Here is a 24,352-nt window from a genome sequence, read left to right on the forward strand (position 1 = left end):
GCTTCCAGGTCCGCCCGCAGCCGCTGCTTCCACACGCGAGCCCCGCTCCGCTCCGCGCCGCCGGGAGCGGGGCTGCGTGCGTCCCGGCCGAGGTGAGGGGCCCGGGTCCGGGCGGGGCGGCCGCGGCCCCGGCTGCGGGTGCTGAGGGGCGGCTCGCGGGCTGCGGGCGCGGCGGCGGCCCGGGGTTGCCGGGGACCGGAGCTGCTGCACGGCGCTGCGTGTCCGCCTGTGCTGGGGCACCTCGCAGCGGCTTAGCCAGCTCCTCTCTCCGTGATTCGTGTTATTTGGTACGCCTTCCTTCCCTTGTGTAATTTATGTAGGGGGTGAAGGTGGCCGTCATGTGCTAGTTGGAAAACCGTGTAACTAAGAAGTAGTAGGTGGATTCATTCTTGGGAATTTTCAGTGCTGCTGTTACGGCTGTTGAAATACCAACAAGTACAAACGAGAGGATTGCCGTCTTCCCCTTGAATGCCCAGGCCCTACAGCAGACGACTCCTGTTGCCACAGTTTCCGATCAAGCACTTCAGACGCCATTAGTATTTAACAAGTTTCTTTCTGTTTCGTTTCCAGCAAAAGCAGCAAGCTTGCTGGGTTGGGTTTATTTTGTTCCAGTGCCCAACCACCAGAGGGACAGAGAATGGTTGAGCATTGGCCCATGGAAGTGGTCGCAGCACCAACCTGCCAGAGTTCAAGAGCTGTTAGAACACTCTCAGGCATATGGTGTGATTCTTGTGTCCTGCATAGCGCCAGGAATTGGACTTCGGGGATCCTTGTGTGTCCCTTCCAACTCAGGATATTCCATGATTCTATGAAACTAGTAAAGGAGCACTTAATTTAAATGAGTGCAGTTGTACTGTACAGGCAGCCTTCACACTTAAAATGTTTTTTTTTTTATACACATTTATCAGTCACCAAACCTCTGATCATACTTAGTTTCAGCCTGATCTTGATTGAAGTAAAAGGAAATAAATGCAGTCTAAGACAGTAGATATTTAAAGTTTTGCTTGTCTAAATGGCTGTTTTTATATTCTCACATAAGCAGTCAAGATGCAGTGCTGTGCGTCATGATTGCCTGTTCTCTGTTACTTATTACAGCAGCAGCATATGCTTAGAGTTACTTCCAGCTTGTGTGATCTGTCTTTACCAAACAGGGTTTCCCTTGGGTCTGCTTTAAAGGTGTAAAAGTAGAAGCATGAAAGTTATATAGAATGTCATGGCTGTGATCTGCAGCAGCATCATTTTATGTAATGCAAGGTCTAGCTAATTCCAACCTCTGTTGAGGAAGAAGAGGCATAATTTTAAGTGATTACAAAAGGAAAAAGTTGGTTTTTTCATATGACTGATGTTTAATCATCCTTTGACATGTTGAGTGCCCCGGGGATTTGTCAACAGATAGTGCATACCCTATGAAAATGTCCAATGTGAGGGAGGAAGAGCATTTTCCAAGTGCTGCCTTCTGGCAGCGTCAGGTTAAGAGAGCTACTGAAAGTTAGTGCTGCTTGCCAGAATGTATTCAGCTCTGTCATTCTTACTATAACTGTACTCCCAGTTGTCTGCCCAGCTCTACTCAGTTAGCACTCATAAAAATGGAGGAAGTCAGAGCTGTGTGAAGGGGTTCTCTGCATTTATTCCGTAACTGTTGTCTGTGGGAACAGATTATATTGACGTGAAACTGCTTCAGTTTTGCAAGCAATAAGACTGACCCAGACACAAATGAGATTTTCAGTGGAACATTGAACATCGTGGTTCTGTTTGATACTGGACTTTCAGTATACTGCAATCCCATTTGTTTTACTTGGCTGTGTGTTCAATAACTACTGTTTTATCTATTTCTTCTGTCTGCAGATACAAATGACTCTCCTTTAAGCTGAACCATGAGTCTTGCATTACACAATTTGCTTGTTTGTTGTCGTCGCCTTGAAAATGAGAAAGCTGTGGAGCGAAGGGTAACAAGTTTTCTTTTGGGGTGTGTACCTCAATTAGCAATGAAGGGGATCATAAAAAATTATTCTTCTTGTAATACATTTTCAGAAAGAAATTGAAAATTTCAAGCGACTTCTCCGTGATTCTGAAACAGTTCTCCAGCTGGACCGGAATTCTGATTCTAAACAAGGGAAGCAACTCAACTGGGATGCTGTGTTTAGGTAGTTTCTTGGTTTTGTTTGTGAATGGTCACAATTTGCTTAAATGGGACATCATTCTTTTGTTTGTCAGGCCTATTTTAATGCTTATCTTTCTGGATATTGATTTAGACTCCTTGTCAGCTTGTAAACAAGACATTACTTATCTTACTCTCTAAAGGAAGTAAATTTAAAATGGACAAAAGTGCTGCCCTTAACACTTGCAGAAAACTGCTAGGAAACTGATCATTAATTGGGTAGATGCTTTTCCTTGCAAAAATAATAGTTACTTTCTTTTATTGAAAATTATCCTTTGCATCTAATTTTCAGTGTACAGTTCTTATGTAGATTACAGATAGCTTTGTTAAAGTTTCTTGTGTTGCTGAATTTCTCAAGACACAGTAGAAGGACTGTGACGTGAAGTAAAAAAGATGTGCTGGGGTTTGTAGAGGCTAATCTTTGATGCAGTCTGCTTCAGGTGTACTATAAGATTGGACTAAGCATGAGTGTGATAAGTTCTTACAGCAGCTTGAACCAGTGTTAAATTCATGTTAAAAGTTTATGTGAATTATTACTTTTTGTAGAATGGTGTCTGGTCAGCTTTCCATTATGTTTTTTAATTGGAGAGCATTGGAATCGTTTTTGTTTCACACGTGTACCAAAAGTTTCATAAAGATTCTTTGATAAATTTTGTATGTTGCTTTAGAGACAGTAGTATATTAGAAATACACGGGAGAAATACAAAAATAGAGACTCTAAACTGAATTCAAATAGTAGGCCAGAAAATCTATAACACTTACAGTGACAAAGTGAAAGGTTTAAGTTATTCATAAATTGAAAATATAATCCATGTATTAACTTTGACTGATAAAGAAATAGGATTTGAAGGCTTTCCCCAATAAAAACAATGATAAGTACTTCCTACTATTTTGTTTTATAATGTTCCAGCATAAATAAAAAGACTTAGTATTGCTTTTTTTCCTAATTTTGACTTGTATGTTTAGCATAATGCAAAGTTTTAAGGAAGGTTTGGTCCCTACACCAAGTTGCTTCTGGGTTATCTTTAAAACTTACATCTCCTTTTATAGACTGTTTTTGTCATGCTTGGACTGTAGTATATTTCAGTTGGTTTTCGTCTTTGATCATTAGAATAGTGAGAAGAACAGGAACTGACATTTTAGGCTAAAAGAACATTTTCCTATTTTACTTCAGTCATAAGTGAGCAGATCCTTGGTTAATATCTCTTTAATTTTTGAAGTGTCTTGCAGAAATATTTTCAGAAAGAGCTTAAAAACCTGCAGCTGACAAAACCAAATGCATCTGCTTCAACCCAAACTACCAGACAGAAAAAGATACAAGAAGTTGGAAGTTTGGTCAAATATTTCATCAGATGTGCTAATAAAAGTCAGTAATACACATTATCATGTAGTTACTGGTTTGGTTTGGTACTTTGCTTTCAACTTTGAATTTTTACTTTGAAGTTAAGTTACCAATGTAGGGTTCATCTTACTTGCTTCCAGATGTTTCCTATTTAATGTGAATCAGTGCTTTGTGCTCCTTTTCTGCCCTTTTTGATGTTCACAGTGCCTTTTTCTAATTACTCAATGTGTTTATAACTGATATACCCTCCCATAGGTAATTTATATTTTAGAAATAGTTTAAGATGAGATTTCCTAATAGACTGTCTCAGAACTGTAGATTTTGGGGTTCTGTTGTTTTGGGTTTTTTTTTAATTAAGTAACATTTATAAACAATTAATTACAGATTTATTTGTTAGAATTTGAGTTAATTAAATAGTATCATGTTGTTTCTTCATGTAGGAGGACCCAGACTGAAATGTCAGGAACTTCTGATTTATGTCATGGAAATTATAAGAGATCCAACAAGTTGTGCTGCTTATGGTTCTGACTGTAGTAGTATACTCCTAAAGGATATCCTCTCAGTAAGGAAATACTGGTGTGAGATATCCCAGCAGCAATGGTCAGGTAACATTTTTGAGCCTACTTAGAAATGTCTTTTCCTTTTATAGAAGCATGTCCTAGATGCGTTTTAATTCGTTGGATGCCTTGTTGTGTGAGGTAGTACACAAAATATGGAGTAAAGCAGTGTCAGCCTTGAGGGCTTACACTTGAAACAAAGCAACAAAGATTAGGAATTGATTTTTTTTCCTTTCTGTGTACTGTTTGTCTATTGCTTGCTGAAACATGTACTTAGTACAGTATGTATGCATGGTCTGCACAGAGCTTAACATGTGTAACAAATCCATGGAATGTGTGTGCTGGAGAACACCTCAGTAGAAGTGGTGTTGGTGTGCAGTTGTTAGCAAGTTATTAAGAACAGGCTGGTGTAGTTTTGATATAGTTAATGTATTACTGCTAAATTTTATTATCTGAGTTTTTCTGGCTTGTGAAATCCTAAAAAAACATTGAGTCGCTATATGCACATATCATACATAAAGAAAAACTGAAAAACTTACGATTTAAATAGGGGGAAATAGATGTAAAAGTTGAATAATGATTTAGCATGCAAGCCGAACTAAGTGGAAATGCAAAGATAATTTTTCACTTTTCAAGGGATTGGATTTGACTCCAAGACAGTTAATTTTTTCAGCATGGAGAAGAATGTTTACGTCTTCTGAATTATCTGACATGTACTAAGCTCTCAACTCACCCATTTTCATTTACTGATGTAAAAGAAGAGTGTTTTGAAGAGAAAAAAAGGGTATTAGAAATTTTACGGTCCAGTTTGTTTAGTGTTGTGTGTGCAAGTGTGGAGAAAGTTTAAAAGTACTGTCTTTATTTGCATAGTGTAGTGCTTTGAAGTCAGAGTTTGGATTTCTGGAAATGCTCTGCTCTGTAACTTGAGTAGAGGGGCTTAATTCATTAACTACAGAATAGAAATAAACCTGCAAAGAACTTGGAGGAGGGGTCTGGTGGTACTGTGCGTGAAAGGGGAGGCAAGAAAAACTGCTGAAGGTTGGCAAAGCAGAGTGACTGAGATGGAATCATTTAGGATGGGAGATTCCTGGAAGTGTCTAAGGCCAGGTTGGATGGGGCCCTGAGCAACCTGGTCTAGTGAAAGGTGTCCCTGTCCCCACAGCAGGGTTGGAACTGGATGATCTTTAAAGTCCTTTCCAATCCAAACCATTCTGTGATGCTGTGATTCTATGTGGTTGGGTAATTAAAGAGCCTGAGGGTGGGATCGCCAAAGTTAAATAACTTGGTACACTTTGGCAATGGAGATAGAACTGGATGATTGAGGAGGAAGCTGGAACTGCATGGGGGCCCTGCCTGAGACTGGGAGCCAATGAGGTGCATAAATGACAAAGTGCTGTCAGCCTGCAGCTGGGACAGAAAGTGAAGGCAGGGACTGATCCCATCAGGAGGCTGGAAGCTGGAGTTCAGAGCGGTAAACAGGACAGAAGGAATGGGTCAAGAAGCCAGGGAGGTTGAAGACAGATATTGAAGGATTTGGAGAAGGGAAACTGAGGCTGAGTGTCACTGGAAGAGAGCACAGGCATGGGGAGCCAGGGGGGGTTGCTGAGAGGTGGTTAGTTTCTTTAGGAACATGGAAATTAGCGGAGTCTGTGTATGGGCAAAAGCCACAAATGTGACAGAAGAAATGTTGACATTAGATCATAAGGAGCACAGTGGAATTCAGTTACTGAGGTGAGGCAGGGCTGAAGGCCATAAATCTAGAGGAAGTCAGACTTTAATCCGTTAAGTGAAACAAGTTGCTTTTATTAAGGGAGGGGTATGTCATCCTTTAAAGGTTACTGTAACCTTTCTAGTGATTCCACCTTAATGCTTGCTTGTAACTCTTGGGGTACAATAGAGAAGTCAGTTTTTTATTTAAAAATATAAATATATTCTTGATATAAAATCAGGAATCTGTTGCTGCTGAAAGTAAGAACATGGATTCCAGCTCTTGACCAGAGAGTGGTGGTCTCTGTATCATTAATGCAATATTTTGTGTCAACATTTTGTAATGTAATCCTCTGTAATATATGTGTTTATACTCAGTTGTATTTTTTTTAATACATTTGCAGAGTTGCTGACCCTGTATGCCCATTTATACCTCGAATCATCTGGGAACATTAATAGAGTCTTAGTGGCTAGGATAATTCACACACTTACGAGAGGGTACTGCTTCCAAACTGATGGGTTGAGTTCCGATATGCTTGTCTTCTTTTCTAAAGCAGCGCAGTCTGCAAGGTATGTTGGAAGTGCTCCTTTTGCATGCTAGAAAATAACTTATTTTAAGTATTTGGGATTAGACTTCAGTAATAACAGGTAATACTTCTTCAGACATATTTTCTTCTGTCTTTGAATATCAATTGAATAACTTCTCTAAAATACTAATAACTTCTGCATTTATTAGGCAAATAGTATTCTGAATGCTGTTACTTGCTAGTATTTACATTTAAACAATTCTTGTGAAAATAAATAAGATAATTTATTTTGGAAGTTCAGGTGTTAGGTTTGTGTTACAGGCAGGAGAAGAACACTGCAGGCCTGGATCATATTGTTGGAGCTATGAATATCTTCTGCCACAAATTTGCTGACAACTGTCGCATACGGATTTGCAAAGTAGGGGAAGAAATTTTGCCTACAGTGCTTTACATATGGACTCAGTATAGACCAAAGGATTCCCTGAAAGAATCAATAATTGAGTTATTTCGTCTCCAAGTTCATATTCATCATCCAAAGGGTGCAAAAACTCAGGGAAGAGGTACAATAAAAAGCTTTTTTTTTTCTTCTTTTTTTTTACTGCTGCATGTGGTTGTTCAAATTATTGTGCCAACTCTGAATTTTCATACTGGGTTTTGGAAACATTAATGGTAGTGATGATTATTTGTCAGTAGTTTTATGGTGTAAATTAATATTGAGTGAAAGTGAAAAGGAGTTTTCAAATTTTATCAACTAAGAGCATATTAATTGTGTTAAGTCCTTTAAAGGTTGGGGTGTCTTTTAATCAAAAGGCAGTTTTAATTGCTAAATGAAGATACAAAGTCTTTGGGGATAGGAAATAATAATTTAGATTGGGTTTAGATTGCTACATGTATTGGTTTCTTACCAGGTCTATTTTAGCCCAGAAATTACTACTGTCAGTGAAGTCTGACTTACACTATAAAACGGCTCAGAGAATATAACTCAGTAATTATGTTTGTCTGTAATGGCCTATTTTAGTTCTAGCTTAATTTTTTTTTATACTTTGTACAAATCTATCCATTACCTTTTAATTGTGTTCTTTCCAGTTAGATGAAGATTTGTTTATAAGAAACTTAATTCCTACCCTAATTATTTGTATATGCTGATTAAGTTCTCTTTCATTTTTTCACTTTTTTTGCTTTATTCATTCTCCATTAGAGAATTTGCTTTTCATGCCTGCATTTGTTGAACTTTTGTGTGCCTTACTCATATTTTGGCTGTATTTGCATTCTCTAGGTAGGTTTACATATTGTATCGAGTGGGTGATACATGCTATCTTTTAATTGTTTTTGCATGTACAGGTGCATATGACTTAACAAAGTGGCAAAGCATCTTACATAACCTGTATGATCTGCTGGTGAATGAAATAAATCTCATCAGTAGCAGAGGGAAGTATTCTTCAGTCTCACGTAATGTTGCTGTAAAGGAAAATTTAATTGAGTTAATGGCTGATATTTGTCATCAGGTAACATTTTTATTTGAATATAAGGTTGACTATATAATTACTAAGTCGTATGTTTTGCTGAAATATTCATACCTTTTGTCTGTGTTCTGTTGGGTTTTGTTAATTCTGTACAGTTCAGAAATGTATTAGACTGTATTTCACTAGTGTTTCTTGTTAGGCTCTAAGCATTTCAGTTTTCATGTAAATACTGCTGCTTTTTTTAAAATTTGCATACTTTTTAATTTCTCTTTATGAAAGGTTTTTACAGAGGATACCAAAGTCCTTGAAATTACCCAGTCATATGCTGTTTCACAAAGAGAGTCCTGTGAGGACACGGTGCCAAACAAGCGCAGGAGGATTGAGCTTGGCTGGGGGGTCATTCGAGACAACGTGCAAAGATCCCAGAAGGATTTTGATGTCATACCTTGGTAATAACATCTTTGCATGGAAAACATATCACTCCAGACATCTTTTTGTATTTAACCTTCTTCCTGAATATGCTGTGCATTTAAGTTGGGTGTCTGCACATGCTGTAATTATCTATCTAAGCAGTGAACTTGGTGTCAGAGCGTTTGGAAACCTGCTTTAAGCTGGCTGTGTCGTAGTACAGTAACCATTAAGAGTTTGGCCATTTTGGACTAGTTCATACAGTTTTCTTTAATACTTGTCCTGAAAACTGTTCCAAGGCCTGGCTTCTTTCCTTGGACCTTGATTGAGGGGTATTTTGTTTGCCACAAGGGACTTCTGAATTGTAGGAAATTGTTAGTGATAGTGAGGCTAGATGAGCAGTCTATACAAGTAAAAATGGTAGAAATACTGAATCTTTAACTTTTGATAAACAAATCAACTCAATACTGCAAAGTATAAATGAGAAATGGCAATTGGAGAAAGCTTTGTTGTGTGTTCCTTCTGAAAATACAAATTTCTGTGTATTTGGTATTAATTGCTTCACTTTGTGCTTTCAAGGTTACAGATTACAAGTCAGTTAGTATCCAAGTATCCCATGAGTCTTCCTAACAGTGAGCTGCCTGCCTTGCTCAATGTCCTTCATCAGTTACTGCCTCAGCAGCGCCGAGGAGAAAGGACCCCATACGTGCTGAAGTGTCTCACAGAGGTAGCTTTGTGTCAAAACCAGAAAACTGATTTGAAGAGCACCCTCAAGCTGGAGCTCCAGAGAACCTGGGCAAAGATCTGGACTCTGACCATTCGCAGTGTAAGCCTTCAGCAAATTGAAGCGGAGAGCTTTGGGCTGCTTGGAGCTATGATTCAAGGGAACCTTGTTGTAACAGATAAAGAACTCTGGAAGATATTTTCAGGACCTGCATGCAAACCTTCAAGGTAAAATGGAAGCAAGGATAGTGTTTTGTGTCTGATTCATATTTCTCTTCACTGTGCAACCAAAACCACTGTGTTAATCAATATTATTGTTGTTGTGACTGTGTTTCTGTTTGGGAACTGCACACATTAGTGTTCAAAGCATTTGATATGATCATAAATACATAGTAAGACTGAAAGCAGAGGCAGAAGAGGAGAGGCAAGCATCTTCACATTTAGAGTATACTAAAATGTAAAATGGACTAAAAATTTAAAAATCTGACTAACAGATAAATGTTGATTTTTTTGAAGTTAAGAAGTATGTTTTCTTTTAAATTTTCATTGGGAAATAAATACGCTGAAATAGTCTTTAAGATAGATAGGAAATGTCTGTAATAGCCAAGAAAAATGAAAATGCGAAGATTTTAACGAGGGAGTTGACCAATATGCATGCTTGTTGACTTGGTTATGTACTTGATGCTGCCTGTGCATGCAGAAATACTGGCTTTGTTGTAGAGTGCTGATCAACAAATACCACATGGTTTCTCACAAATCCCCTGTTTCATTTTTGTTGCAGTTCTGCTGTATGTTGTTTATCTTTAGTGATGTCTACCTGCTCAGTGCCAGAAAATTTGGACATAGGAATGGAACAGAATAATTCTGAAAGAAATCTGGGTTCTGTGTTAAGGGAGGCAATAATGAAATGGCTCCTGTCCAGCTGTTTGGAGGAAGAAATAGAAGAATGTGCAGAGTTGCCTCCTGTGCTCTGCAGGTAAAGCTTTTGTGGCATAATTTTACATGTAAGCTCACTGTGTAACACAAAAAATTCTGCAGGGAAAAATGTATTATATTAAAGCTTAAGCAGAGGGTTTTTAAGCTTCCTGTAAAATATCATTCTGGAGATATAATTTGGTTATCTGTCCATATCATAGCAGATATGTGACCTATGCATTAGAAATCTTCCGTGAAAACTTACATTTCTTTGAAGATACACTGTTAGTCTGGTTAATGTTCGGGTGTACTTCAGGAATCCTAAGACCTTGTCTCATTGCAAGAAAATAAAAAGAAATTTTCTTTTTTACAGTGATTTTCCTCATCTTGTATTACAAAAAATTCTTGTGAGCCTTACAATGAAGAACTGCAGAGCTGCCATAATCTTTTTCCTAAATGAGGCTAAATGGTATGTTTTTAAGTTAAGCATTAGAGAAGCTTAAGTTGGGAATGCTGCTGCACCTTTCACCAATGCATATCTTCAAGGCTTTGGACTATATCCTGTTTCTTCTTAATGAAATTAAAATGTGTATAACTTGTTTGGATGCAAGATAGAACTTACCTACTAGAAGTTAAAAATACTAGTTTCAGGGGTTTTGTGGATTTCTGGTCCAACTGTGTAAAGCAGGCTGAGGTCAGGGATCCTAACACAATGCAGATGCTGCTCCATAACTGCAGGAGAAGTATGTTTTCTTCTAAATTTTTATTTGGAAATGACTACGCTGAAATAGTCTTTAAGATAGATAGGAAGTGTCTGTAATAGCCAAGGAGAAGGTGTGATCTGTGTGCAGGCTTCATGTTTCCTTACAGTTCAGGTAGAACTAAAATGGTAGTGTCCATTCCACAGGGAAAGTCATGTCAGAAAGTAAAGGTCAACCAGGGTTTGGAAGCACAAAAAGATAAAATATTTTATTTTGCTTTTGTATATTTCTTGTATTTAAGTAATAGTTTTTAAGACTTTTGAGTTATATACTGGCTGCTAAAATAAAAACTGTGTCTCTTCTTCAAGTGAGCAACACGTGCAAGGGAAAGAAGAAAACAATTTTTCTGATGTTGAAGAGCTGTACCTGCAGACAACATTTGATGAAATGGATATTTTCACTAACTTTGCAGTAAATGTTACAGATAAAAATGTGACTGGTTCCAGACTTGCCATCAACCAAAATCTTAGGGAAACACTGGAGAACTGCCTTTTAGCAATGTCGGAAAAGCTTTTAAGCAGTTGTGGTCCTAAGGTAAGTTAGAAATTATTGTTACATCCTTACGTTTGTGCTCCCAAACAATCTGTTTTCAAGGCAAAGTATATGGATTCTGTATTTTGTGGTGATGAAGCACTGGTATTTATACGGTGTATTTGATTTAGTCTAAGGTTGTTGCTGCTGAACACCTTGTCCGATGCGTCAGTCTCTTGGTTGGTGTTCTGGGTTGCTATTGCTACACCGGTATTTTTAAAGAGGAGGATGCCTGTAAGTCAGCCTTGTTCCAGAATGCTAAGGTAAGCAGTAATGCATTTGGGACCTATTAAAAATGAAATAAAGCATTGAATATAAATTAATTCATAAAATTTTGTTTGTATTGACACATTTTCAGAGCACAGGTATCTCCTCAGAAAAAGGCAGCTTAGGGAGGTTTAAGCATGCCACTGCTGCTGAAGGAGAGGAGTCACTGAAATTTTGTCAGTCTGCCAAGGCACGAGTTTTGCAGTGGAGATTATTCTAGATATTGATACATTTCTGAGTCACACCTTTCAAAAAAATGGAAGTCATTGACATGTAGACAAAGGACTAATTATAGGATATCAAGTCTTTTCATATATAGGTCTTTTATTCAGGAATTTGAGATAATTTGATAGTTCAAACCAGTATGAAGACAGCTATTGCTATTATTTTTATTATTGCTACTGTCCAAGGTGGTTTCTTGCTTAAACACAGAAACCCAAAACTTACACTTTGTGGAGATATGCTGTATTTTTCTTTTGTGATGAAAATATTAGTGTTTCAAGCATGTCTAGGCCATGGTTTTGTCACTTCTTGAGCAAAATCACGAAAAAATGTGGATTAATTGATGCACACTATGAACATCAAAGCTGTATGAGTGAGAATGTATGAATGGGAATCATATCCTTTTGTCTTTATGTGTGTGCTATACAAGTGTCAGTGTATAAGGGCATTTCACTGAAGTTTCTGTGTTATATTTTTACTAGTCTCTCATTCATTATGCTGGAGAAAGCATTTCTCAGTCTAAGAACAAACTAAATGAAGATACCCAGATCAACATGCTGAGGACTTTGATAGTGCAGTGTACTAAATGTTTGTGCAATTGTACCAAGGTAAAATTTATAGAAATTTTAATTTCTTTCTTCATTAATGAGTTCAGAAAATTGAGTAGCATACCTATAATTCCTGAAAAAAGAAAATTAATCTATCTGTACATCTTGCTTCCTTACAGAGCAGTGCTAATAAGATGCTGTCTAATATATTCCTGCGTTTGTTAACATCAAAATTTATGAATGATCTCATAGATATTTGCAAGAATCTGGTAGGTACATTCTGTCTGTTTCTGATTGCAGTGCTCTTCTGTGAGAGGATTGTTTTTACAGCACAATAATCTGGAGGCAAACCAAATGAGATACATATTATTGAAAAACATAAATTGAAATACATTGAGTTTTATAGAGAATTCCTAACCGGAAACATTTCTAATTTAGCATTTGAACACAGACTTAGGGTAAGAAGAAGAGCAGATGGATAACATTTGATCAAGGTTAGCATTCCAGTTCACATTAAAAAACAAATTTATGCTGGTTTTCATTTTTATAATACTTCGTTACAGTAGAAGTATATACAAAAGAATTCTATAACACATGACATTTAACTTTAATGCACTTGCAAAGGAGGGGGTTTTTTGTGTTTATTATGTGGGTATTAAATCTAACTGTAAATGACTCCTTTCTCGCTGGGAAAAGTGGAAGTGTGGCACATCACTGTGTTTAGAACAATTCTTAAAACTTCTCTTTTTGGCACATTGTGCTGTAGTCAGGTCTGGGTAGGAAAGTTCCTTTGTTTTTTCAGATGAGGAAGAGCTGGGGGTTTTGCCTTGTGTTGTCATCTGGTTGGGAAAGTAGTAATTAGTGTTCCCGCAAAAAGTCACGTAACTCATTTTCATTTCTCTGTAACTTTGAAGTGTGGTGAGAAGTTGGTGAGTCTTACAAAGAGAAGTGTTTTTAAAAAACTAACACTGTCCTTGGCAGAATCTAAAACGCAGAGGTCAGTATCTGTCTGAGGAAGAGTCTATCCTAAAGAGAATAGTTTAGACAATGTATAGGAAACAGGTTTATCACAAAAGATGAAATTCATCAATTCTGCGTCACCTTTACGTCTTCACCTGTTCTAGTTCACTGGGAAACTGCAGTGTCTCTCCTTGTGCTATGTCTGTGGTGTTTCATCTGTTCCTAAAAGCCAACTTTAAAAGGATGTGGTGTTTTTTGTCAGATGACAGTTACTGGAAAGCCAAATGTATTGGGAGAAGTGGATCTCAGGAATGATCCTGAGGAGAGTATAATGGAAGTAGATAACCGGGTATCTGATGATCTGTTTGATGATCATTCAGTGACTGACATCAGTGATACAAATGAATCTGGTGACATGCAGAGTGTAACAGGTAAGTATTCCCTATGTCCAAAACTACTTCCAAAAGCTTGTTTTTGCAAATATCTCTTTGCTTGAAAGGTAGTGGGGTGCAAAATTGAGCTCCTTTATTAGTAGTTGAAGCAGGTGGTGGTTGAACCAGGTACTTTCTAAGCAAGAATAATTCTCATCAGTGTTTTAAAGATGTTAATGGAGTGTTCTAGTTCATTTAGAAAAGAGAAGTTTATTTTTTATTTTATAAATAAAATAATGCAAGAAGAGAAGCTGTAACTAACTTTTTCAAAGTCAGGCAGAAGTTTTGGCAAGGAAAATACTAGAAAATAAGTCTGTAGAATACTTGTCTCTCAACAGATTGTGCTTCATTCTTTTAAAAATAGTCCTATTTAACTTTTCTCCTTTTGCTGATTAATAATTCTTGACACTATATCTGGACCTTCAGAGGGACAGGAGCATGAGTCTGTCTGTTTATTCCTGTTAGGGGCTAAAAGTACTGATGTTATCTTTTGTTTTAAATTCTTACTTCAAATGCCCTAACTGCTCAATAACAAATGAACATAAAGGTTGCTTGTACTCTATCTTTTTTGGGAACTTGTATTAGTTTTGTAAAGACCTAAAACGTTACCACCTCTTCTACTGTCCTTGGAGAAGCATTTCTTACATGAAAATATTATTTCTAGGTGCTTTGAGCCCATTAGCTGAAGAACAGTTGACAAAGCAGGATTTGCTTCTCCTTGAAATTGTGAGGTTCTTGTGTATTTGTGTGACTACAGTCCGAGTTCAGACAGTGAGCTTCCGAGCCTCTGATATTCGGAGGAGGCTGTTAATGCTGACTGAAGGCAGTGTCTTTGATAGCACTAAGCCACTACATCTGCACATGGTGAGTATGAGGGGTTTTTACAGCAGGCCCACTTCTGTCATTGTACTGTTACTACATTTGCATAGTCTTCTCAATTGTATATTGTCTTCCTCCTGTCATCAGTCTCCTGAGAAGACTTAGAATGGCTACATTTGGTGTTTTTGAAGTGTGTTGTGGTTGGGAAAACAGCAGTTCGAATTTGTAAGCCAGAAAATAAAAGAGTTGAGAAATATAAATATCTTGCCTTTATCATTAATTATTTGTTAAAGAACTAGAAATAGTCTCTGTGGTAGAATAATATCTGTGGCTTGGTTTAAAAGGGAAATATTTTTCACTGCCAGATCTCAGAATTTCATTATCTATATTACTGTGTGACGGTGTTTGCATGAAAAGGTGACCAATCTAACACGCAATCGCTGACAATAGCAATCTTTGCTGCATGGTTTTGTGTAAGACTTAACAAAAAAGTTTCCTCATTTTTCTTTTTGTAGACTTATTTTCTTAAGTACTATTTTGCATTTTGGTTTTGTTTGCTTTTTTTATTCCATTTGGGTATTTTATTCCATTTGGTTTCGTTATTCCACAGTACTTGATCCTGTTGAAGGAGCTCCCTACTGAAGAACACCTCTTGCCTGCAGTCGATGTTGATATGCTTCTTAAGCCTCTTTCGTAAGAAAGAAACTATTCAGCATGTTTTACATCCCTTTGAGGAGATTTGGTGGCTTTTTCAAGATCTTTCTTTCTTTCTTTCTTTCACAGTACTGTGTGTTCTTTATATCGTCGAGATCAAGAAGTTTGTAAAGTAATCCTAAATAATTTGCTCCCTATAGCAGTAGGGTTGGCCCAGTTGGATGAACATGCTGAAGAGACAGGGAATGCCAAAGGACAGTTTTTGACAGTTGTTGGAGCCTTTTGGTATGTTATTTAATGCAGAAGTCTGTTGGACATAAAATTTTTGATTTTTAGTTTTTATCTTTGCTATCAGTAAAAAGACTGCAGTGCTGCTGTGTGTTGCTGTTTGTGTGTACTGTGGAATTTTTATCCAGCATTTAATTTTTCTGATTTTCTGTGTCATGCTATATTTATAGAAAAAAATTAATCCTTAAGATAGTGTTAGAATAATAAACACTATACTGTTGTGTATAAACAAAGACTGATTCTATGCTGAATTGCATCAGTAATTATAACAAGTGATAGCTTCAGCAACCAAAAAAGAATGTTGTTTGCAGTTACCAATTAAAATGTCAAATTCTCTTAAACATGCCCATGGAGCACAAAAGAATCAACTGTGAGCAGCAGAAGCTAACTTGCTAGAATGTTTCTTAAAATTGTGGGCAACTTTTTCCTTTAATCGAGTATTCCTTGTTTTAGGCATTTATCTCAAGGAGGGAAATGCACAGCATCAGTAAGAGTGGCCCTTTTAAACTGCATGAAAGCCCTGCTTGAGGTAATCTCAGATTTTCTGGCATTCATTAGCATACTCAATACTTACTTAAGATGTACTTAAAAACAGTGTCTAAAGATCTTCTGCGTATTTCTGTGTGTCTTCTGTACATTTAAATCACAATATTAATTTTCTTCAGGTTGATCCTCTTTGCAAGTGGGCGATCCTTAATGTGAAAAATGAAGATCTACCTGTGAGCGATGCTTTCCCACATTTCCTTGCAGACAGTCACCATCAAGTTCGCATTCTTGCTGCAAGGTCAATTACCAGGTGATAATGTAGATATTTTTTCTGTTTATAAGAATAATGCTTCATTTCACTTAACTGGGATTAAGTCACTTGGGATACTGCATAGCTGCTCTTCTCGATACTTCTGGAACTTCAATCTTGACAGACTATAAAAGCCTACCAAATTTTGTTGAAGTGTTTAGACTTTGTCTGTATTTCAATTATTCTGTGATGTGAGAGATCGATATATAGAAAGAAACTGCTCTAGAAGAAAGTAAAGAAAAATCAATATAAGGAAATAAAGACAAAAATAATTATATTCAGAAAATCAGAACCTTATTGATACAACATACAGTAATTCTGTAGTGCTATGCTAATAATTATTATTCTTTTTTTTTGAAGTTTGTTTCAAGATGTGAAACAGAGAGATTCTTCTGGAATGTCAAAACCTCTTCCCCTGAAGCTCCAGCAAAAGGCTTTTGAGAATGCATATCTCAGAGTTCAGGAAGGAATGAGCAATCTGGTACCAACATCTAGTCATTAGTTTTGCCTGGTTTTGATCTTTTGAATAAAATTACTTTTAACATGATCATGTTTAGTTTTCCAGAAGCATTAATTCTTCTGGACTTCTGGTAATCTGAGATGGTGAAACAAAGTAATAGGAAATTCCTTTCTCATCCAGTCACTCACAGTTTCACCCATATTAGAAGTTTGTAAATTTGTAAATTGTATGTTTCAGACTGCTCTTCTGTATCATACTATTTGTTGTTGCAGGCTCAGTACTGTAACACTTCAAAATCATAGAAAAATGTAGCCTCAATAATCTAGAAAACATACAAATAATGAATAAGGGGCAATGTAAACTAAATCTTGTGTTTACACAGTATAAAACCAAATTTGTAAATTTCAGAAGGATTATGTTTCTAGTGGTATTAGAGCAAGCTTTTTCACAAAATTGAGATTTGCTTAAAATTTTGAACTATTCAGAAGCTTGAAGTGAAGGAAAAGTTACACTTCAGTGCAGTGACTGGAAATACAGTGGTGTGGTATAGTACTGTGGAATTTTTTTAACTATTACTTTTTCTTTTAATGTCTTTCACTTTTCCTCCTTCCTTGCTACCATGCTAAGTCATCTACTTCATCTACATTTTCCTTTTTTTTCTGTCATGCTGTTATCTACCTGCATGTTGTCTCTCTGCTGCATTTTCCTCTGTTCCCTTTGCCTGCTGTGTACCCTGGCCTTGCTGCTGAGGCCTCATCTCTGTCATCTTGTTTCATCCCTCTGTACTGTCACCTCCAGCTCTTTGTCTTCGTCTTGTTTCTGTGTTGCTTTGAGTCCTTGTTCTGTCCCCTCAGCTTGGCAGTGTCTGTTAACTTCTCCCCTTTCATTGCAGTTTCTTGTTGCTTTTATTTAAACTCATTACCTGGCAACACCATGCCTTAATGAGGAGAATTGCATTTGAATGGCAAGGTGGTTCTTCCCTATGTGCATCAAGGAGTAAAAGAAGGAGACTAGACATGTTCAGCAGTATTTATGTCAGTGCCCTTAATTTTAAATTATTTATGATCATTTATTAACTAGGGAATTGCTTTAACAGAATATTTGTCCAAGTTCTTTGTAATTTCTTATTGAAGGTCAGAGGTGATGTAAGTCCTGAAGATCTTTTGGACAAACAGGGTAATGGAAAAGCAGTTCTTCTGATGCTTATAACCATGGTTCTGTGCTGCAGTCCAGTCTGTGAAAAGCAAGCTCTGTTTGCTATTTGCCAGTCTGTGAAAGAGAATGGATTAGAACCTCACCTTGTGAAAAAGGCAAGTCTAACATTTTATTTTATATTTAGGTTATAAATTAAGGGTAGGTTACAATTGGAAGCTACAAAATGTTTATCTCAGTATTGAAATTTGTTAAATATTGTAAAGGTATGACTAACGTGGTACTTACATAACTGAATTAATTTGTCTTTATATTTAATGACTTACATAGAAATAATGAAATCATTAAAGGCAATTTTAATGGTAAATCTTGTATGTTCAAAGCACAGATCTGAAATACAAATAGACTTTTATACATTGAATATTGCAGATCTCATTTAGAAAAATCATTCTACCCAGTGGAAGCAAGTTTTCCTATGTGGAAAATATGTAAAATAAATGCAGAGTATTGGAAGATGGTATGTGTTGTGTGGAATTCTATTTTTAAGTTCACAAGGGTGTACTGAAATTATTGCTGTTTATACTTCAGCCTTTCATGCTAGTCATTTTTTAAGTCCACATGTTCCTTTTATCCTTTTTTTCTACTCACTGCTTCCTGGTTTTGTACACAGTCTGTACCGTGCAAAATGGGCACTGGCCATCCTTTCTTAACTAGTGTGGGTTAGTTGTAGTTCCTTGATTGCCCTCTTCTGAGATATGGCAAAACAAATAGTAAAATGGCTTATGCTAAACAGGAGCTGAGTTACACAAATAATTCATTAAAAGGCTGGGGTGTACACATGGAGGTGTAATATTGTCAGTTTGCCATAGTACCATGTACTCTCTACACTATTTTCGCGATCTTAATTCATGCATTTCAGGTTTTGAAAAAAGTATCTGACATTTTTGGCTATAAAAGTATAGAAGACTTCATGACATCCCATTTAGACTATTTGGTGATGGAGTGGCTGAAAATAAATGACAGTGGATATAGCCTGTCTGCTTTTCCTTACGTTCTTCTGAACTATACTAGCCTTGAGGAGTTCTACAGGTAAGTTTGCTATATAAAAGCATTACTTAGATTTTATTTAGAATTGTGACACTGGGTCTCAAATTGCTAAATATAGTAATTAATCAGAATTTTGTTGTAAGGTGATGTATTGAGAACTTTTGAAATGTATTCTAAGCATCATGTGTATTATATTTATGCAGGTAAGATTTTTTGTGTGTGTGTGTGTGTAGCAGTAGCTAAACAGTGGTTATAAGTTTAGTTATACAGTAGAGGAATGGTATTTGCTCTAAGATGCTCGAGGTTTTTTTAAAAAGTAATTTAAGGACATTTTGGAAATGTATTTGCTATGTGTAGGTCTTGTTACAAAGTTCTGGTTCCACACCTGGTGATTAGAAGTCAGTTTGAAGATGTGAAATCACTTGCCAACAAGATTGAAAAAGACTGGAGACAAGTTCTGGCAGACTGTTTTCCAAAGTTACTTGTCAATATCCTCCCATACTTTGTCTATCAAAGCCATGGAAAGAGTGAAGTAGCAGAGCAAAGAGAAATGGCTTCTAAAGTCTACGACAGGCTTAAGGATGAAAACTGCTTAGGAAAACAGGTAGGTATCCATTTAAAATGTGTAAATTGAGTTCTGTGGTGTTTAACAGACCAGAAAGAAACATTTATGTATTATGTAAGCGTAAATTGTTCAAATTTATAGGTACAAATTTGTATTTTAATTCAAGCTAGCCAATTTTTATCCCGAGGATTTCAAGTAGCTATTCAATAGAAACTTTCAGGCCAACAGTTGACTGAGGTATAATTTTTTTCAGAGTGCAAAAAAAAAATTTTTAACATTCATTATACAACCCTGAGTTTCTTTGTCGTATATCTGTCACATTTTCCTCTTAAAATATTTTTTAATGCTTTATGAGGAACCATCTTCTCCATAGGCAGACTCTGTGTTTGGAACTAGAAGTAAAAGGAAACATAATCTTTTTTCTATATACTGTAGGAAAGCAAATTGTTCTACCTGTGACTGCCATAGAGAAGCTTAACCAGGCTTAATTTATGAATGAATTGTATGCCATGGATAATGGAACAAATAGAGAATCTAGACAAGGAAAAGTGGGCTTTCTCAGAAGCCAAAGAAATAATTCTGGCTGAAATACCTTTTTCTTATTAAAATGCTATTTTTCTTCTTGTAGCAAATTGACAATTTATCTCATAATAACTTGCCAGAGATTGTGGTTGAACTGTTGATGACCTTACATGAACCAGCTGGTACCACGGTCGAAGGAGGGTCTCATCTAAGTAAATACATAAGGTATGAACTTGTAGGTTCTCTAAATGCTGAGTGTGTTTGTGTAACATTGTGCATTAGAATGTGTGCTTCAGGCATAAGAAGAGGTAACTCTGAAGCTGAGAACTGAAGGATTTACTGTCATTAGTAATGATACATCATAGTTGTGCCTTTGTGTAGTTACTCCCCAAGATCAGGGAGGAGAAGCTCTGTAATACTGCAGCTAATGGAAGGAATGAACGGTGTGCAAGCGAATGCTGTTGTGTGTTGATGAGCTGGACTGCTGTGGCACTGCCAGTTTAGATTAGTTCAGGTTTGGATGGACTGCTGTCTCTGTTAAATTGGTCAGGTTTTAGTCTCTAAATTAAAGTGATTCTTTTAATGGTCTTTAATAACTAGAAGTCACAGAGAGGTAAAGTGAACTGTTTCTTGTAGTGGCAGATCTTGTCTTTGGTAAGGAGATTGGTTAAGCAATGTCAAATAAACAAATTCCTAATTAATAGAAATAGTCTAGTGCCATAAATGTCTTCAAGTTTATTAGCTTTTCAGTCATTGTTGTTGTCCTAAAATATCCCTATTTGTTTAATAATTTTCCAGATTTTTATGTTCAGATAGAAATTTTTGGAAAAACATTGCATTTTTTAAAGTTCTCGAAGAAGATACCTTTATTGTAAAAATACTAAGTTGAAAGAAACCAAAGCATTTCTGGGAAAATCTGCCAAAAGTTAAACAGCTGAGGATTTAAGAACTCTTTAAAAGTTTTTTTGTAGTGAGTTTATTAACAGACTGTGGTGTCTGCTTGTAGACAAAGCTCTTCTTTCTAAGAAGGAAATGGTAAGAATAAGAGTGATGAAACTTAGATTATGCACTTTTATTTCTACCATGATGCATTTCTTTTCTTTTTGAGGTCCCAGAAGACCTCACTACCCTGTTTTTATGTCAAGATTCATGATTGCTTTTTTCTCAGCCAAATTGTTCCCACAATTACAAAATGCAGAAGATTTACCCATGACTTGTAATTAGATTTTTGTACTAAATACCTTAGATGAGACAAATTATCTTTTAAAAAAAAAAAAAAAAGGATGTTAAGAAAGTACAGTTTAGAAAGCTGCCATAGAGGGACAACAAGCAGCTACAAAATAAGGTGCATGTCACTTTTCTGGATGCTTTTGGTGCTTCTTACTGAAAGCAGAAAATATTTTCTAGGAATTAATGTGTTTATTCATTAAGACTTACTGTATTAGATACAAGTGGTTTGATTTTTGAGAAGAAAAATATAAATCCTTTTTATTCATTTAGGGAACTGGATCCTGCTCCTAATCCTCCTCATTTTCCATCTTATGTGATTAAGGCAACCTTGGACTATATTAGCAACTGTCATAAAAGCAAATTAAAAAGTATTGTAGAAGTTCTTTCTAAAAGCCCTGTAAGTATGTAATGATGATTTTACTTTTCTGTAGAATGCAAAATTTCTATTATGGGTACCTCTTAGTCAAATTAGACATTTTCATCATTTCTATGTGAGGAAAATAAACCACCTTAGACCCTTTTCTGTTCATTTGTTTGCCTTCTGAAATGGGAAATGTCCTTAATTCAGGGACAGAGTTAAGTGCATTATATAATTATATTATTTTATTAATTATTATAATATACGTGTTATACAATATGTCTTATATAAGTGCATAAATTATGTAATTATATACATTATATAATACACGCAAAGTAAAGAGGATTATTTTAAAGATTGGGGAAATCTCTGTGTACCGGACATGGTTTAGAATGTGGCATATTTGTCACATGTCTGAAGAATGTTCTAAAATAATTATATTTGGTCAATTTTAACTAAATACAGCCTACAATTAAAATATAAAACTTGCTTACTTTTACTGACAGTGTTAAATTTTATACTCAGTGATATTTTTTGACACTTGATTTTCATTTGTTAAAGGCAAATATGAAGACATAGGAAATTATACAGCCCTGCAATAAATCATAAACATATTACTGTCTTCTAACATTGTTTCTTAGAAATGTATCTTTTTAAAGTTACGCTGTGTTATTGCGTATGTTGTCAACAATTTACTTGGCCTATTTATAAATAATCTAAAAATAAGAAAAAAACTTTACTGAACCATGTTTTAGCTAAATCTTTTGAGTGTAAAAGTTAGTATTGCCAGACAGTGGAATAAGTTTTTTAAAATGTTACACAACCTGCCTAGTGTTTTAAAATGACTTTTTTTTTTAAGTTTACAGTTTTAACAGTTGCAATCTATAGTGCTGTGTTCTGTGAAATGGTGCAGTTTGCACCATTCAAACATAATGAACATTATGTTTGAAAAAATACAGGTTGAATCCTTACCTGATGTTTCAATGGTTTTTATTTGATGTTTTTCCTCTTGGTAAAAATTGCCATAACTGTTTGGCTTTCTGAAAAATGTACATAACATTTCACATGTTGGGGGAATAAAAAAGGAAAATTAGGAGGTATGTGGCTTATTGTCCTGTTTGGAGAATTGGTTTCTCTGTAGGTCTTTTGTTTGTTTAAAGCAATAAAAATAATGAAGCATTTTTGCCAATGTTAGGTTTTAGGTTTTTAAAGTTTTTTCTTGATATCTGTATTGACATTATGAATAATTTTTTTACTCCTATTTTATTCATTTTTAGGATTCGTTCCAGAAAATCCTTCTAGCTCTTTGTAAGCATGCATCAGATACAAAAAACATGTATAAGAAACACAGAGTTCTCGTAATCTATCACTTGTTTGTTGGTCTGTTACTTAAAGAGATCAAGGACAGTTTAGGAGGAGCCTGGGCTTTTGTCCTCCGAGATGTAATTTACACCCTGATTCACCACATCAATAGCAGGTAAAGAAAGTAATTAGATCTTCTGTCTGTGCTCCTTGGCTTCTGTAAACTTACATTTTGATATTGCTAGGAGATGTTAATTAATCAGTAAAATTAGTTAGAATTTGCTAAAATTAAAAATTAAATCACTATTCTTTTATAATTTCAGAATTTAAACCTAGAACTCTTACTAAAATATGGACTAATCTGTGCTAGCCTTGTATTTAGATGTTTGCTATACTGCAGGTTTTGTATCTGTAATAGGCTATCAAATTGTAGGAATAAGCAGTGTTGGGAGATTTTGATGGCAGGGTGTTTAGGAATTTAAAGCATATGGGAGAAAAATTTAAAGCGTGGAGTTAGGGGCAAAGTAAGCACATGTCAAATAAAATGCGCTTATTGAGTTAATTGGAGTGTTGACATTGCTAGGTACTCACTGGTGAGAATGTTAAAGTGAGAACTGCTGCATGTTATCTTAGCTTGCTTTCAGGTTGAGGAAACTGGTCCTTTATCAGGCTAAAATTTAAGTAGGATTCTTGCCTTTTACAAAGAAGGCTACAGGTATTTTCTTATTTGAGCTTTAACTCTGGGTTTCACAGACAGTTATTTGCATAAATGTCTCTGAGTTTATGTATAAATTGATTGCTTGGCTGGTTTGAAGCATTTCATACCCTGAGATATTGAAGAGATGTGTGGATTTTATGGTAAATGCATTATTATGGGATGAGTTGTTGTGTTGAACATTGAGCTGGGGTGGGGCTGTTGAGGCACTGGAGAGCAATGCTGCCGTTCAGAGGGACCTCACCTAGCTACAGGGGTGGGACGACAGGTCCTTGTGGGGCTGAACAAAAGCAACCCCTAAGTCTCTCACCTAGGGTGGAATATCCCGGGTGATATCCCACCATGGTTATCACCAGGATATCCCATCATGAGTTCAGGCTTGGGGTCTGTCTAGAAGAGGAGCTGGATGAGTCAGCAGCTCACCTTTTATCACCGCAGGCTGACCGTGTACTCAGCCGTGCTGGCAGGAGCATGGCCAGCAAGCTGAAGGAAGCAGCCATTCCCCCCTTGAGTCTTATAAGAGATAATGAATGACAAACCAGGATGGCTTGAGTGGAAGACCCCAGGGGGGAAAAACTGAGTTGATCTAATTTCTCTTCTCCAATTTCTGGAGGGGAAGATTCCTTGTGGGGAAGGTAGAGCCAGATTTTTCTTAGAAGTGCACAGTGAAAAGACAAGGGGTAGCACCCAGCAAGCTGCAGTGTGGGAGATTGTGGTTGGACGTAAGGGAAAGGATTTTCACAGTGAGAATAGTCAAACAGTGGAGCAAGTTTCTCAGGGAAGCTATTGGTTCTCCATCCAAGGAATATGTCAGAATTCAGCTCAACAAAACCCTGAGAACCTGATCTGAATTTGAAGCTGACCCTGCTTCAGGGGGGAAGCTGGACTAGATAATCTCCAGGTGTCCTTTATAACCTAATTTTT

At 36.4% G+C, this 24,352-nt stretch overlaps 1 protein-coding gene across 3 annotated transcripts in view; it reads left to right on the plus strand.

The window, feature by feature from the left end:
• Positions 1-4: 4 nt before the first annotated feature.
• ATM (ATM serine/threonine kinase) overlaps positions 5-24,352 on the plus strand; it is a 60,004-nt gene continuing 35,656 nt past the window's right edge. For 2 of the 3 annotated variants that reach the window (XM_032099317.1, XM_032099320.1), the window contains exons 1-29: positions 161-287; positions 1,846-1,946; positions 2,032-2,144; positions 3,379-3,524; positions 3,941-4,105; positions 6,169-6,334; positions 6,613-6,851; positions 7,633-7,796; positions 8,034-8,203; positions 8,742-9,113; positions 9,667-9,861; positions 10,174-10,269; positions 10,870-11,095; positions 11,224-11,355; positions 12,064-12,189; positions 12,309-12,398; positions 13,352-13,520; positions 14,185-14,384; positions 14,950-15,032; positions 15,123-15,278; positions 15,735-15,810; positions 15,947-16,077; positions 16,438-16,558; positions 17,671-17,847; positions 18,609-18,778; positions 19,094-19,340; positions 19,930-20,048; positions 21,324-21,450; positions 22,689-22,888. In XM_032099317.1, coding sequence (XP_031955208.1) covers positions 1,875-1,946; positions 2,032-2,144; positions 3,379-3,524; positions 3,941-4,105; positions 6,169-6,334; positions 6,613-6,851; positions 7,633-7,796; positions 8,034-8,203; positions 8,742-9,113; positions 9,667-9,861; positions 10,174-10,269; positions 10,870-11,095; positions 11,224-11,355; positions 12,064-12,189; positions 12,309-12,398; positions 13,352-13,520; positions 14,185-14,384; positions 14,950-15,032; positions 15,123-15,278; positions 15,735-15,810; positions 15,947-16,077; positions 16,438-16,558; positions 17,671-17,847; positions 18,609-18,778; positions 19,094-19,340; positions 19,930-20,048; positions 21,324-21,450; positions 22,689-22,888 — 4,448 coding nt within the window. In that variant the 5' untranslated portion in view covers positions 161-287; positions 1,846-1,874. Of the gene's footprint in view, positions 93-160; positions 288-1,845; positions 1,947-2,031; positions 2,145-3,378; positions 3,525-3,940; positions 4,106-6,168; positions 6,335-6,612; positions 6,852-7,632; positions 7,797-8,033; positions 8,204-8,741; positions 9,114-9,666; positions 9,862-10,173; positions 10,270-10,869; positions 11,096-11,223; positions 11,356-12,063; positions 12,190-12,308; positions 12,399-13,351; positions 13,521-14,184; positions 14,385-14,949; positions 15,033-15,122; positions 15,279-15,734; positions 15,811-15,946; positions 16,078-16,437; positions 16,559-17,670; positions 17,848-18,608; positions 18,779-19,093; positions 19,341-19,929; positions 20,049-21,323; positions 21,451-22,688; positions 22,889-24,352 lie in introns of those variants that run through there. The other variant, XM_032099319.1, reaches the window with a different exon arrangement.

The sequence above is a fragment of the Corvus moneduloides genome, chromosome 2 (assembly GCF_009650955.1).
Source record: "Corvus moneduloides isolate bCorMon1 chromosome 2, bCorMon1.pri, whole genome shotgun sequence".
NCBI classification, from domain to species: Eukaryota; Metazoa; Chordata; class Aves; order Passeriformes; family Corvidae; genus Corvus; species Corvus moneduloides.